The sequence below is a fragment of the Solea senegalensis genome, linkage group LG17 (genome assembly GCF_019176455.1).
Source record: "Solea senegalensis isolate Sse05_10M linkage group LG17, IFAPA_SoseM_1, whole genome shotgun sequence".
Lineage (NCBI taxonomy): Eukaryota > Metazoa > Chordata > Actinopteri > Pleuronectiformes > Soleidae > Solea > Solea senegalensis.
This window is the reverse complement of record NC_058037.1, coordinates 10,820,402-10,835,251: the sequence shown is the minus strand read 5'-3', so window position 1 is coordinate 10,835,251 and position 14,850 is coordinate 10,820,402. Positions and strand designations below refer to the sequence as shown.

The 14,850-nt window shown below is 40.3% G+C and overlaps 2 protein-coding genes across 5 annotated transcripts in view; one reads left to right on the top strand and one right to left on the bottom strand.

Moving 5' to 3' along the window:
* wasf1 (WASP family member 1) overlaps positions 1-873 on the bottom strand; it is a 50,041-nt gene extending 49,168 nt beyond the window's left edge. The window contains exon 1 of one of the 4 annotated variants that reach the window (XM_044049244.1): positions 495-873. The gene's annotated coding sequence lies outside the window, so the exon portion shown is untranslated. The remainder of the gene's footprint in view (positions 1-494) is intronic. The other 3 variants (XM_044049242.1, XM_044049245.1, XM_044049243.1) reach the window with 3 other exon arrangements.
* Positions 874-1,348: 475 nt separating this feature from the next.
* On the top strand, positions 1,349-14,795 carry cdc40 (cell division cycle 40 homolog (S. cerevisiae)). Its single transcript, XM_044049246.1, has 15 exons — positions 1,349-1,778; positions 2,057-2,143; positions 3,215-3,344; positions 3,447-3,533; positions 3,610-3,749; positions 3,827-3,923; positions 4,237-4,376; positions 5,111-5,185; positions 5,334-5,379; positions 7,315-7,416; positions 8,431-8,546; positions 9,544-9,677; positions 11,720-11,796; positions 13,637-13,781; positions 14,254-14,795. The coding sequence occupies exons 1-15, from the start codon at positions 1,587-1,589 to the stop codon at positions 14,429-14,431; spliced, it is 1,746 nt and encodes a 581-aa protein (XP_043905181.1). The 5' UTR covers positions 1,349-1,586; the 3' UTR covers positions 14,432-14,795.
* The last annotated feature ends 55 nt before the right edge of the window (positions 14,796-14,850 follow it).

The following is a 14,850-nucleotide window of genomic DNA, read 5'->3' as shown; positions in this document are numbered from 1 at the left end:
TATTTGCACTCCGGTTTCTCACCAATATGATATGCCTGAATTATGTCAAGATGCTGCTGCTACTGCTGCTGCTGCTGCTGCAGGAGCTCCTCATGCAGATGTGGAGCGCTGCAGTTCATCACCCATCAAACCGTCCTGTTACACATCTGCACGTTTAATTACTCATTCCTAACCATGCACTTTGCTGATTCCGGGCCACACGAGAGTCTAAATCGTGTCAACATTGCCACCTTTGTCACCTGTGCCCTGGGTTAATGTGGCAGTAGTCATAAATGGCCAGGCAGTGTTGAATTACCGGGAGCGTTAATAGTCAAGCTGCTGCTGCTCCAGTTTAAGTCTAAGGTTACAACATGGAGGCTCGGTATTTTACGGCAGTTTGTTGGTGTTGTGGTAAATATGCAATAACGTTGAGGCAAAAGTCAGATTTTCAGGTTAGAGTAGAACACGTAAGTTTTCACGGTAAAGAATGTTAATATTTTTTTATTTTTTTTTACCTTATACGTTTGTTTAAAATCCCCGTTATGTCCTTTCCATCCTCACTAAGCAGCAGGGCATGCCTCCGAATCCAGCGCTTTAAATCCCCGGCTCGGATCCATGATTGTACTGTTCCTTGAATCAAATGTACTCCTGCTGGAAGAGGCGGCGGCGGAGACCAACCTAGGGACTTTTTGCCAAAGGGATTCTCCGATGAAATACTGATGAAAGTGGCAAAAACGTCCGTCTATTTGAGGCGGGAATTAATTAAGTAAAATAATAAAAAGCTTCACGTCCATCTATATGCGACACTTATAGCCTGGCCAACGCATAAAAGGCGAAACAGCGTTCAATAGCAGATGAACTACCCCGTTATTATCCGCGGTGATGGTACGAGCCACTCTATTGTTGGGGCGCGAGAAAGCATCCCGTGCAACTGATATGCGGTCGTGGGTTCCTCGTGGGACTGTTGCGCTCTCTGTGTTGGTTTATCGTCTGAATCTGTCACTTCGTGTTGTCTCGTGTTGTTGATTACAATGAGGAATATTCGATGGAATTCTTAATTACAGAATATGTCGACCTCCTGTGCTGTGTTGTTAGTGATGAACAACTGTACAAAAAAATGTTTCACTGTGAACATCTTAGGTTTTCTTTCATTATGCTGTGACATGTTTTTTTAAACAACTATTGACACACTGAAGATTAAATGCAATTTTATGATGCATGTTTATAATTCAGATTTTTATAATATTGCCATACTTTGATATGTGTTTTCAACCTAGTTTAATTTAATTTCAACCTAGTTAAATAAATTCATTTCATTTCAACCTAGTTAAATACATACAGATCTTAAATGTGATCCCATGTTTATTCTGATGTTATATTTATTTATTTATTTGTTGTGTTACAGTATGAATGTTTATATGCGACTACTGGACTTAAAGTGCTTTGGGAGCTAGCTAGATAAATGTGATGTAAAAGTACATTTTGGTTAAATTCTTCAAGTAACCTTACTTTCAGAAAGTAACGCTTTTGTTTTCCGTTTGACTTTTTATTGCTTGCAATAGCGGAAGTCCCGCCCTCCTGCTTCCGTCGAATTCACAACATCAAACATGTCTGCCGCCATAAGTTCCCTCGTTTCTTACGGCAACGATTCCGATTCCGAAAATGAGTCGGAATCTAATACCAGTTCCGATAATGTGGATCCGATGGACCCGGACGCTATGGCCCACCTCAAACCACTACCGTGTGGACAGTCGATGTCGTTGACTGTTCTCAATTCTGCCCCTGAAGTTGCCGTCAAGGTAAGCTATCCTAGCTAGCTATCGTTAGCTTAACATTAAACAACAATGGTGGCTAAATTCTTAAATAATACACACTGTCCCTTTGGGCAGTTAGATAATTAATGCATTTATATTTAATTTAGATAGTGTTAATAGTAAAGATTGACTGATTTAGTCTTTGGAATTAGTGTCATTGTCGAATTCGTATATAAGTTCTAATTTAAACGTGATAGAACAAAGTGAATTCTGCCTTTCAAATACTAAACATGCATTTACTGATTTGTGCATCTTCATGCCAGGAGTCTGTCGAGACAGGCACACACCTGGACCCTTCGCTGAAAGAAGTCACTCATAACCCCACATTTGAGACTCTGTTTGCACCCGAGGTAATGTAACTCCAAGATCAAGTAATATGTAACTCCAAGATCAAGTAATATGTATAATAACTTGTGTGCTAGGATACGAAATGTAATCAGATATATGCTTTAATATATGTTTAATGAGTTTGTATGACCTGTGTGATACCTATAAATTTATAGTTGCTGAACTTCTCATGCTGCTAAGTCATCACAACCAAATCTCAACTGTGTGATGGTGTGACATCTTTGAATGCTACATGTATGCACTCAGGCAGTGTAGTGGATTTTCCAAGATCAGGTCCTCTACCAGAGTTTTTGTGCAGTATCTTAGCTGCTGTTGTTACTGGAATCTGTTGGAGCAGTATGGTTGCGACTAACCATTATTTTTCATAATTGATTGATTTGACGATGATTGTCTCAATTAATTAAATACTTGTTTGGTGTGTAAAATGTCTGAAATTATGGTGTTTTTGAATGTCCTGTTTTCTCCACAAATCGAAATTATTCCTTTTTATTTGGATCAAAGAAACCAGAAAATTCAGAAAATTTCATTTTAGAAGCTGACAAATCAGCAAGATTGTTTTAATGATTCAGAATAAAACACTCAAACTGAATAATTGATTATCAAAATAGTTGATGATTAATTTAGTATTCAATAGCAAAGTTCAAGTTGTCTAGTAGAGATTCTGATGCTACTTTCTTTGGGTTTGATGATGGAATCTTCCCCCATGCCTCACTGTGCCCAATCTCTAATTGTGATTTTAAGTTCCTCTTGTGGACATCGCGAGCAGTGGACACAGCTATCAGTGTTTTGGTTAATCTAAATGTTGGGTGTTGAGGTGTCCACTGGTCCTTCATTCTCTGCCTATATCCCTTCTCACTGGGGTTTATCTTGGAGTAGCATTCTGTAAGATTTTTATTATCTCCTTTTGTTCATCTATGCAGTAGCCACCTTCTCATCAGGTTGTGACTTTTATTGTATTTTGAAGTCAGGCTCGTTAAGTTTGAATCAGTGAGAAGGAGCATAGCAGCTGTTGTTCCTTGTGAGGGTGCATAAAATGTAGCATTCTAATAATATCTTGTATCACTTTCTCACAGTTTGGGCCAATGAACCCATATAAAACCCAGCAGATGGCTGCCCCCAGGAACATGTTGTCTGGCTATGCAGAACCTGCTCATGTCAACGACTTTATGTTTGAACAGCAAAGGAGGACCTTCTCCACCTTTGGTAAGCCCATGTCTGACCTCTATCATCAGTGTGGGTGAATTAATCAATAAATGGACCCCCATTTGAATTTTAATGACCCTTTTATAAATCTCTCCACTCAAGGTTATGCATTAGATCCCTCTGTCGACACACACCAGGTATCCTCAACTGGCTTCATCGGTGCAGTAGATGAGGCTGAGAAAAATAAAGGTAATAAATAACAGTAATTAATTTTACTGTTTTGTTTGCATCTAAATGTGTAATGTCCTTTGTCTGTTCCCTGAAGGTTTAACTGTGTTTGAGAGTGGACATAAAAAATCAGAGAAAAGGAAAAAGATTAAAGGTGGAGATGCGGAAGAGATTGACAACTTCCTTGGACCCTGGGCTAAATATGCAGATGAGAAAGATCTGGCTAAACCATCTGAGGTATTTTTTGGGGTTTTGTATTTATTATAAAGTAATGTGTTCAGGTGTAACTCTGGTCGGTTAATTTCTCTTTAAAGGAAGAGAAGAAAGAGCTGGATGAAATCTTGGCCAAGAGACAGAAGAAAGGAAGGAATGAAGAAGATGCTCCAGCAGAGGAGAAGACCGTTCTCCATGGTATAGGGTTCTCTCTCATTTTAACATTTGAGTGTTAATGCACTCAGTGACATGATGAACAACTAAAGAGAATGCACAGAGCATTGCAAACAGCAGTTGCACACAACATCTAAGCAATCAGTCAATAAGTTGCTACTGTGGTGCTTTTGATGATATCAAAAGTTAGCTGGATTATATATATTTGCACAACAACTGTTTCCCTAGTTTTTGTAATCAGATTTGTTAATCTCATTATAAAAAACGATGCTTTGAAACAAGGTATCATGAAGCCACAGGATTTATTCACAGGCCTTTTTTCCACTTCTTCCCACAGTTAAAGACATGTATGATTACCAGGGGAGGTCTTACCTTCATGCACCACAGGACGTGGGCACCAACCTGCGCTCTGACAATATTCCAGACAAGTGTTATCTGCCTAAAAAACAGATTCACGTCTGGTCTGGACACACTAAGGTCAGTGGGAAATCTTTGTGGTTGTCTTTGAATGTTGCTTTTTCTAATCTTTTCACTACAAATGCGCTGCTTGTGATAAGGTCTACTACTGCAGTGTTGGTAAAAAATACATTTCAGTCATTTCATTCAAATACAAAAAAAAATTCCGCCCTTGTAAAAATGTGCAGAGGCAAACCCAAAACCAGGGCGCTTTTGAATAAAATGATAACACTGCCTCATACGCACAGTATGTTCTTGACATATCGGAGATTATTCTGTCTCATTCAAAACACTGTCTTTATGATTTAGATGTAAAGGCAAACAATGGGTAACTCCCAAGAAAGGTCTGATTCAAGCTGCCAATGTGCGTCAGAGAGAAATTTTAAATACGCTCCTCTCAGCTTTATTTGGGAAAATGCATCTCCTCCGTGTCTAATTTGAAATACAAAGAGTATGAAAGGCTAATAAGCATTTGGAAGTGCTGATGTTGAGATAATTGGCGGCACTGTGCTGCACAGAATCGGCAGAGTTTGGAGAAACTATATCAACTTTAAGAGTCTCTGTAATTGTGCTGCCCTGTTTGCATTATGACTCAAATGATATTGCCCCTTAAACTGCTTAATTAGCACAAGTCTGGTCCCTGTCCAAATGATCAATATCAAGATGATGAATATACACTGTTTTATGTGCTGGGAATTGAGATGGAAAATATAGAGACTATCATTTTTTGTTTAACCAATCAATGTGTTTTCTAGGGTGTCAGTGCAATCCGATTGTTTCCTAGCTCTGGTCATCTTCTGCTCTCCTCCTCCATGGATTGTAAGATCAAGGTAAAAACTTCAGCTAACCATCACAGTAACTGACACGTTGAACTGTACAAAATGAGGTTGATTTGGTTGGCCATCGTGATCAAGTATCTGGGCTTTGTGGTGTTGCTGGTCTATTTTAACTTGTTCATTTATTTACTTCTTTCCACAGCTGTGGGAGGTGTACAATGAGAGGAGGTGCGTACGGACATTTATTGGTGAGTAAGCAGAGTTCTGTTACATTTTGACATGCAACAGTGTTGATCATCAGCAAACGTGAAACATAAACTATGCTCAAAGTCTTAAAATGCAACTTGCCTTTTGGCAAATACACAGCAGTCACAAACTGAACTCAGAACTCCGTGAGAAATAATGACATGCCTGCTGACCGTTGACAGAAAGTGTGGAGTTTTTTTTCTTGACTAGATTGGGTTTGTGGGGGGGGGTTAGGCTAATGCATGCAGGTCACTCTCAGAGACAGCATGCTGTCAGAATAGAGATTGTTTGCAGCCATGGTTGTGCTTGTCAGCTCCTTCACAGAATATGCATAATTCAGTAGTCCAGGGGCAGAAGGAAACGAACAGGCAAGGTAGAGCACAGGGGACAGAGAGAACCTAGTGTACAGGAGGAGAGAGAGAGCGCACAATTTAAGAGTGAATAAACTGGCTGGAGTCACTGTCTGGTAAAGGTGGGTGTAGGAGAGGTGGCAGAGATGGAGGTATGGATGTTATTTGAAAAATAAATAATGGCAACTTTAGAAGTGAATGGTTACAATGATGAAAACATGCTGGGTTTTCACTTTGTTGTTGCTAATGTGATTATGTGAGTTTGATCTGTTGTCTGCTACATTCTGTCTTTTACAAGAGTACAACAATTTCCTTATCTTCCTCTGTGCTGCCTTATTCGGTCCCTCCATGATTTGGCAATGTTGCAATTGCAGCAATTAAACCAAATGCCATTGGGCAACCAAGTGACAGAGGCGGTTTTATCATTCGTCAGTGATCAGTCTTTCTCAAATGGTGGGTTAGGACCAAAAAGTGGTTCACAGGGACTGGATACTATCTGGATACGTTGTGTTCAGTTGCTCCTCGCTCCTCTCCACTCTCCACAAACTCAGTGAGCTGCAGACACTCAGACACCGGGGAATTTCTTTACTGTAGAATTCACTTTATTTTCTAGCGAGCATTGAACTCTGCCACTGCACAATAAGGAGAGAGAGAGAGAGAGAGATTCTGAATGGAGGAAATGAGAACAAACTCGGAGCAGTGACTCAGACACTGAACACATTTTTCTGATCATTATTATGTAGTGGTTACAATTAAAAAAAAAAAAAATGCAGTTGCCTCGCTCACTCTGTTCACAATCAGCATTTCCTAGATCAACAACATCGTTTAACTCGTTGTACTTTCATTTTAGACTTTTATGCCCAATAAACATGCAACTTCCTGCTTATTATCTTTTAATTAAACAAACCGTAATAGGAGTTTGAACATAATTTGAAACGCCTTTTGTCAGAATCATCGAAATTATAGGAAAACACGGGTAGAACTTTAGGCCGGGGGGACGTGTATGAATGAGTGCACATCATTATGTGTATTTTTATGAACAGATGCAGGCTGAGATAAAGGGTATAATTGTGTACCATATTTTCAAGGTTTTGTGTATTTGTGTTCCTGTGTGTACACACACACACACTTCAAGGCTGTCAGCAGCTTCAGTGGCATTGTCTTTGGTCTGTCAGCAAGCAGTGTAAGAGCTTGTGAACAGGTAGACACTTAGCCACACTGGGGCCTGTTATCGCCGTGGAAACGGCACAACCCCGATAAAAGCCAGCTTTAATAAGGGACGCATATGTGTGCATGGATCCCTTCGGGACCTCACATCACCTTCGCTCTACAAGGAAGAAAGACATAAAGGTTGCATAGAAGAGGATAAGGAGGAGTTTAAATGAAGAACACATGAACATAACTTTTTCTCTTTAGGTTAATTTTAAGGGTTCCACCTCTCTCCTTTGAAAGCCCACTTCATCTTTCCTTCTTTAAATATATTGTTAAATAAAGGGAGGAAGCAGAAGGAGACTGGGAACAAGACTGCAATGTTTTACCAAATATGTGTATCATTTAATTTGTTTGTTAATTTGCTCTGTGTCTTAGGCCACAGCAAAGCAGTACGAGACATTTGCTTCAACAACAGCGGGACCCAGTTCCTCAGCGCTGCCTATGACCGCTATCTGAAACTGTGGGACTCTGAAACAGGTAAGATGTTCACTGAGCCACAGTTTGTTCTTCTGTACCTGTACACATAGCTTCCAGTTCAGATCTGCTTCAAAAGTATCTCCTCTCCTCTGCATGTTTTATGCATTATTTATATAATATGTAGCTTGCAACAAAAATAAGGTTAGTCCCAAACCTATATTTCACTTTCCTATGTATTGTTAGGTTTGTTGAAATTCTATATTCTGTTGTAATAGAAGTGAATGACCGCAGACTAAGTCAGAACATCTTATATAATATAAAACACAGTCTGACACAAACTCAAAATGCAGTCGGCATCTGTGACTCAACTTCAGCGTGGGATTTCATGTGATCCATGTTTGTATCATTGTATTGAATTTTTCCCAAATGTTTTCTGGCTTTAGACAAGCGCTTATCTAAAAATGAAACCAAGTTATAAGTGATTTCCTGTGTGTGTGTCTTAGCAATTTCAATGGTCCCTGTTCTCAGTGGGGCTAACCTTTCCCCTCAGCTTTTTCATCTTTATATATCCACCCTCTGAACTCAAAAGTGCCATTCCAGCAGAGGGCAGACAAGAGTCAAATCCCTGACTTGTTGATTAAAGGATCCATGTGAAGCCATATGTTCCAAATACTTGTGTTAACAGTTAATTATTTGCTGCATTTGTGTAGCACCAGCAAGAACAGGGACCCTTACAGTTCACATACACACACGTAACTGTGTGTAGGAGGTAATATTTTCATCTTATTCCAGATTTGTGTTTGTCTACACCATAGAAAAATGGTGTTAGTGAAATTTTGATTATTTCATGATCAGCTCTAACAGTGGTGGAAGTACTTAGTACCCTAAGTGCTTCAACTTTGCTGAATGGACAAAAGCAAAAATGACTCAGTTGCTACTGTCAGCAAGAACAGAACATACAACATTGAACATTGCAAGGCTGTTGTTGCGTCTTAAACAACCTTTTTTTTATTCCTGAAAGGCCTCTGTGGATTATGTGTGGAGCTTTGACTTTCAGTTCTCTTTCCTCCACAGGCCAATGTATCTCCCGCTTCACCAACAGAAAGGTACCATACTGTGTAAAGTTCAACCCAGACGAGGACAAGCAGAGCCTTTTTGTGGCCGGCATGTCCGATAAGAAGATTGTCCAGGTAACAATGTTGTGTCCTGCACTGTGAACGTGTTTCCTCTTGTGTTTCTTAGCTGAACATAAACTTTCGGTTGCTTGTCTATACTCCCATGTGCCCAAATTCATATGAATTCCACATGTCAAATTTGTTCCAATGGTGCATAGGTTGATTGAGTAGACCAGGCGATTAATCAGTGTGGAAAAGGCATAAAGTGAAAAGCTTAATCTGTGAAACAGTGTTGAAATCCATAACTACATTACATTACGTTACAAGTCATTTATCAGACGCTTTTATCCAAAGCGAATTACAATGGAATTGAGTACAATCAGCCAGGAGTGGAGTCGAACTTGCAACCATTGCGACCATGATGTCTTTCGCACACAGGGTACCAGTCTTAACCACTGGGCCACTCCACCCCCACTCCACTCAACTACCATATAATACTGTCAGCTAGACAATTTCTAGCACTCAGAAAATAGTCATTATTGGATGGTGAACTCATAAAAGCTTGGATTTATGCAGCAGTAACAACCTGAGAGAGGAAATAGGTGTTAAGTGGAATACAAATTTACTTTCCACCTTACTTTCCTTGGTAATTATGTGTTTTAGAGATCCCAAACATCAGTTCAGCTTTAGTTGAAATTAGGCATTTATGTCCATAAACATAAACGTTATTATAAATGTCTATAAAGGTTCTGAGTACAGATGGCCACTTTTTGAACAGCCCAAAGAAAATGTTTTTAAATAAAGAGTAATTAATTTAATTACATTTAAAAAAAAAAAACAACAACATCAGTTTGGACTGAAATCAATCCTGTTTGTTTATTGTCTGAAGGCCAATTTGATGTGGTTGGATTAGTTTTTACATTTTAATGTTTCTAAGTGTTTCACCAAACACATGTCATTTTCCATTCACTCCCACATGCCCATCATTTGAGTTTATGTTTATATTTTCACAGTTTTTACCTTACTCACAGTCTTTTCCATTTCCCTTTGCCACCTTCTGTCCCTCTGACAGTGGGACAGCAGGACGGGCGAGGTAGTTCAGGAGTATGATCGCCACCTGGGAGCCGTCAACACCATCACCTTCGTGGATGAGAATCGTCGGTTTGTCAGCACGTCGGATGACAAGAGTCTTCGAGTTTGGGAATGGTTAGTACAAGCTCCTTAAATACTGACGCTGTATTTTAAATTTGACTGTACACCTTTATTGTGTTTGTTGCAATGATTACAAGTGTGGTATATAATCTCACTTCCCAATACTGACTTGCTTTGGGTTGCATTGTTAATATAACATTTGTATATGTGATTGCCAGGTTGTTGACTCTTTGTGTTTTAGAGGAAATGTTATTATTATATGCATTCTGTATTCCGCACCGTTTTGTGGTCAAGTCACGGTCTTGAACTAGGGCTGAAAGATTTTGAGTCTCGGATTGCGATTAGTTTTGACGGGATTTGTGATTGCGATATGATTTTGCAATATCAGAGTGATTAATTTCATTTTCATCTGGAAAAAAAACATGTTTAAAATGATTGCTTTGTGATATCTGCAGAAAACAAAAATTTTCTCTTCAGTCTGTAGGATGAGATGTATATAGGTCAAGACAAAAATTTATTTAATAACATTCTCCTTTTTAAAAATGTCCATCCAGTTTGTTTTTTGACATAGATACTTTAGAAATAAGCCATACATTTGTTTTTATCAAAAATGTCTTATGTATTAGTAGAAACTGTGGAAATTGAAGCTTCCTGTGGATTCTTTGAAGGAGTGCATTTTGTGTAACCCCCCCCCATCACCATTTTGTTATATGAAAAATGTATATTTATATATTTTTCCACACATTCTTTAAGTCAGGGTTAAAGAATTTGCCCACAAATATGTGGCGTAAAAGAAACATTTCCCCGGGGTGTACTGTAGGAGAGTTGGGCTCCCACAGTCTTTCTTTTTTTTGTAAGTGCAGCGTGGGAGCGAGCGGGCGAATGGTATGCTGGTCTAAAGAGCGGCTTTACTGTCCCTCTTTCTCCCACGGATACCACCTGGCTCTTGGCTCTCGTCTCCCTCCTCCTCCTTCGTTTAGCTGATCCTCCTCTTTAGAGCTGTTACATAGCAGCATTAGCCCGAATTGACCAGAACAGTCTCATAGTCTCTCATCGCAATAGAAGCTGATACTGGCAGAGGGTCAGAGGAAATGCTACATGGTTAGAGAAAGACCGTATTTGATGTACTTTGACTGTGCTGCCTCACAAAGTGTAGAACACACCGTTTCCAAACTCGGAATGAAATCACTTTAGCACCTCACCTCTTTTGCTTTCACACTCTCTCTCTCTCTCTCTCTCTCTCTCCCTCTCTCTCCCTCCTACCCCCTCTCATCTTCTGCTTTTCTCTCCAGACACTGAAGCACATCTCGCGTTTAAATGTGCCTATAACACATTCTCGGGGCAGTGGGCTAGATAAGCAGGTGTGCGTGTGTGTATATGTAAATTTCTTTTCTTTTTTGTCTCAGAGCATAGAAGCAAGGCTCATGCTGGTGCTCAGCTCATTAGCAGCTTAAAATATGTGTGACAGTTTGTACCTGACACAGCAGTATCGTGATTTATTGCGTTCCGCGTAGAACAAGTCACCATGCATTAAAGGTATTCAAGATGTAGCCCACTCCTACTGTATCACTCTTGACATTCAGCCTAATTGCTTTACTAAAGGTCAACCTAAATGCAGACATTACATTCGTTCTCAAGGCAACAAAACATATACAATGTTTATTTTTGAGGCTTAGAAGAGGGGACTAGAGTTTGCAGACAAATACCTGAGTGTGTGTGGTGTGCACACTAAATTCATGTGTTTTATCAACATTTCTCATTTATCTTCAGTTCTTCATAGGTCCATTTTTGGTGTTGCGTCCCGGAGATGTTAGTTCTCAGAGAAAGAGACAGCTGTAGCTCCACTTTAAGCAGATAACAAGATGAGTTTAGTGCTATTGCTGTAAGATTGATTCCACCTGGATTTTCTTGCCTCCACCACGGCCTCCTCAGCAACAAGCCTTTTTGAGATGTGAAAGCAGCTGCCTGTTCAACGAAATCACACTTTTTTTTTGAATGTTTTTCATTTGACGTCTTCGTCCTTCACGTCCTTTTCTCATCCAATGTGTGTTAACCGTCTTCCAGGGTCCTCACGATGCTTTGTGCCTCTTTTTCAGGGACATCCCCGTGGACTTCAAGTACATTGCCGAGCCCAGTATGCATTCTATGCCAGCTGTGACACTCTCTCCCAATGGTGAGTAGTTAAATCACAGCAAAACACTCACAGACACTCAGCCAGGCGGGCAGCACAGAGGACTCAGGAGAGCATACGCCTAGACTACCAGATTGAATTTTCTGGCCGTAGCTCAGCTGAACACAAACATGGCAGGCTCAGTTCAGTCGAATTTGAGGTACGAACAGGAAACATCCACGGGCATTCACCAGGAGCAGAATTGGGTGTAATTAGGCAATCAAGACAGGGATACATGCATTCATTCACACACACACACACACACACACATGCATGCTTAAATACATAACCGATTCTGTCCAATCGTTTATTTGCTCTGGGTGCGCCAGCTGCCACAAATGCCCCACAGAGCGCAGTTCAAACACTCCAGCGTGTCTTAATGCAGTGCTGTGAGGGAGTGAACAGCAGAGTACACAGCAGCCAGCAGTTTCAATTAATGACATGTCAGTGTGCTGCAGTGGGGATAAAAGCAACTTAAGCGAGTAAACACAGGGATTTAAGTTCACTGTCGCTGTGTTGACAGATTTCTGTCGGCCAGCCTGTGGAAATGTGTGCAATTCAAGTCCTGGTGATTCGGGTGATACAGGTTAACCAGCATCAAGGCGATTTTAGTGAAAGAGGGCTCAGAAAATTGCCAATTTGATGATTGGTTTTGCTTCGTTTTGGTGGTATTTGTCTACTGTTTGGGCAGAGTTGTGTTGTTTTTATATTCCAAATGAAGACAGGATGCACAGATGTAAGATAAAGTTGATATGAAAAAAAAAAACATAGGAGGAAAGTTTTGATACAGACAGTAATTTAGTACAATTGTAGCTTAATGTGTAGGAATTTCTTTGCAACCACAAACACAACAGGAGCAAATAACCAAGTTTTGTGAGCATCACGTCAACAGAAGTAACAGATGTCGACTTGTTTAAATCAGGAATTCCCTGTTGGATCCAACAAACATCGTCAAACTAAACCTGTCATTTGTTCCCCCTCTTTCTTTCTTCCTAGAGTTTCCCTATTATGTGCCTTTCTCATTCTCTTCCTCCCTGTGGGCAACATTCATATTTATCCCAACATGATTTGTTTCTTCTCTGCTTGAGATTAATGAAGGTGTTTTTAGTGACAAACTATTGCATTTCCTCTAATGCTCAACTGGCGCCATGCCCACACAGCCCCACCCCACAACCACATTCACAGCCAACCAGAGTCCACTGGTGTAATTAGAGTGAAGATCGTTCCTCATCGAACATGTGTGGGCTGGAGTGTTTTACTTACTTGTTTGAGATGACGATGTAAGAAGACGGCGCCTGTGTCTGTCTCTCACTCACTCACTCACTCACTCACAAACAAACATGCATAAAGTAGCTCTAGTGTGCTTTCTCATACCCCATTAATAATTTCCGTCATGTTTTCTTTCGGTAAGTGCACCGAGTCATGTAATGCTTTGACACTGAAGTGCTGGCTCTTATTGCCATGGAGTGACTTGGAGCTGGGGCACTTTATCAAATAGATAGGAACCAGTCATTGATGAAAAAACACTTTTCATTTTTTCCACTGCATTGCAACAATTTTGCCAATTGCAGAATGGCAGAATGAGTTCCCACCCCCTTTTTACCAGAGTGTTACCCAGTCGCACTCAAATCTTTTTTTTTGGCTTTTGTTGGAATTGTGGTCTTGATGTCCTGTTGTCTGAGCTGTTACAGTGATCGACGGCATCAAGATACCACATTAAAAATGTTACACATTAGACAAACTACACAAACCGGTCAAAAACCTAAAGCTTTAGAGAGAGACATTTATTCCATGATACTTATTGCACCGTGATACTGATTTGTTTGTCTGTCTCTTGCTCCAGGTAAATGGCTTGCGTGTCAGTCCATGGACAACCAGATTCTTATATTTGGAGCCCAGAACCGCTTCAGACTCAACAAGAAGAAGATCTTCAAGGGTCACATGGTTGCTGGCTATGCCTGTCAAGTGGACTTCTCCCCCGACATGAGGTAAAAATACGGGCAATCGTTTTGTGATTGAGGCTTCACTCTGAGAAAGCCCATTAACGGTTTATAATAGTTGATTATGATATGCTGCATTTTTAATGAGGCATGGAACCATTTAATTCCTTTGAAATTGGTCTGACCTTGTAAACTTGAGCTCTGGGAAACGGCCTTTTTACATCATCTGCCTTATAAACTCTACAAGGAGATGTCACTTCAACACATTTAGCCAAATGCACGTAAAAACCAGCCACATGCTGGTTTTTACATGCAACCATTTCAGCCACATGCACCCATGTTTGTGAACAGGTGTCTCCACTGCCTTTCAGTAACCATAGCAACACAGCAAATCCTGGCGAGACTAAATACCAAAAATTTCATAACTCCCACCTTTTGGCAGGTGAGAAGGAGCGCAAAGTCATTTTTAGCAGAGCAATAATCTTTTCCCTCTCTCTCTCTCTCGCTTCCTTTCGACCAGCTATGTGGTTTCAGGAGATGCAGACGGAAAGCTGAATATTTGGGACTGGAAGACCACAAAGCTTTACCACAGGATCAAGGCTCATGACAAGGTCTGCATCAGCGCCTTGTGGCATCCACACGAAACCTCTAAGGTCATCACCTGCGGCTGGGATGGACAAATCAAACTTTGGGATTAGAAAGTGCTCATGGTGTGAATGTGGGAGACCAGAGTTAGTTTGTCCCAGTTTTTTTTTTTTAAGTGGAAGCCACAGGACTGGTATCCAGTCTTATTGTAGCGGTGTCAGTCTACCCTGAGAGCTCAAGATATAAAATTCATGTAATATCTGTACAAGGATGAGTGCAAGCTTACTTTGAAAAATAGTTTCTACAGCAAGAGACACATTTGAGGGATACTTTGGCAGTTGTCTTTTTTTCTTTTCCTTTTTTTTATGGAACTGTTTTAATCTTAATTGGCAGTGTTGTGTGTGGTATAACTTTGTCTTTTTTGTTTTCATTTTTTCTGACCATCCCTTTGTGGAAATAAACATTCTGTGCATTTTACATTCTTAAAAGTGAAAGAAGCATTTCATCAATAATCCAGCGCAAACTTGTGACG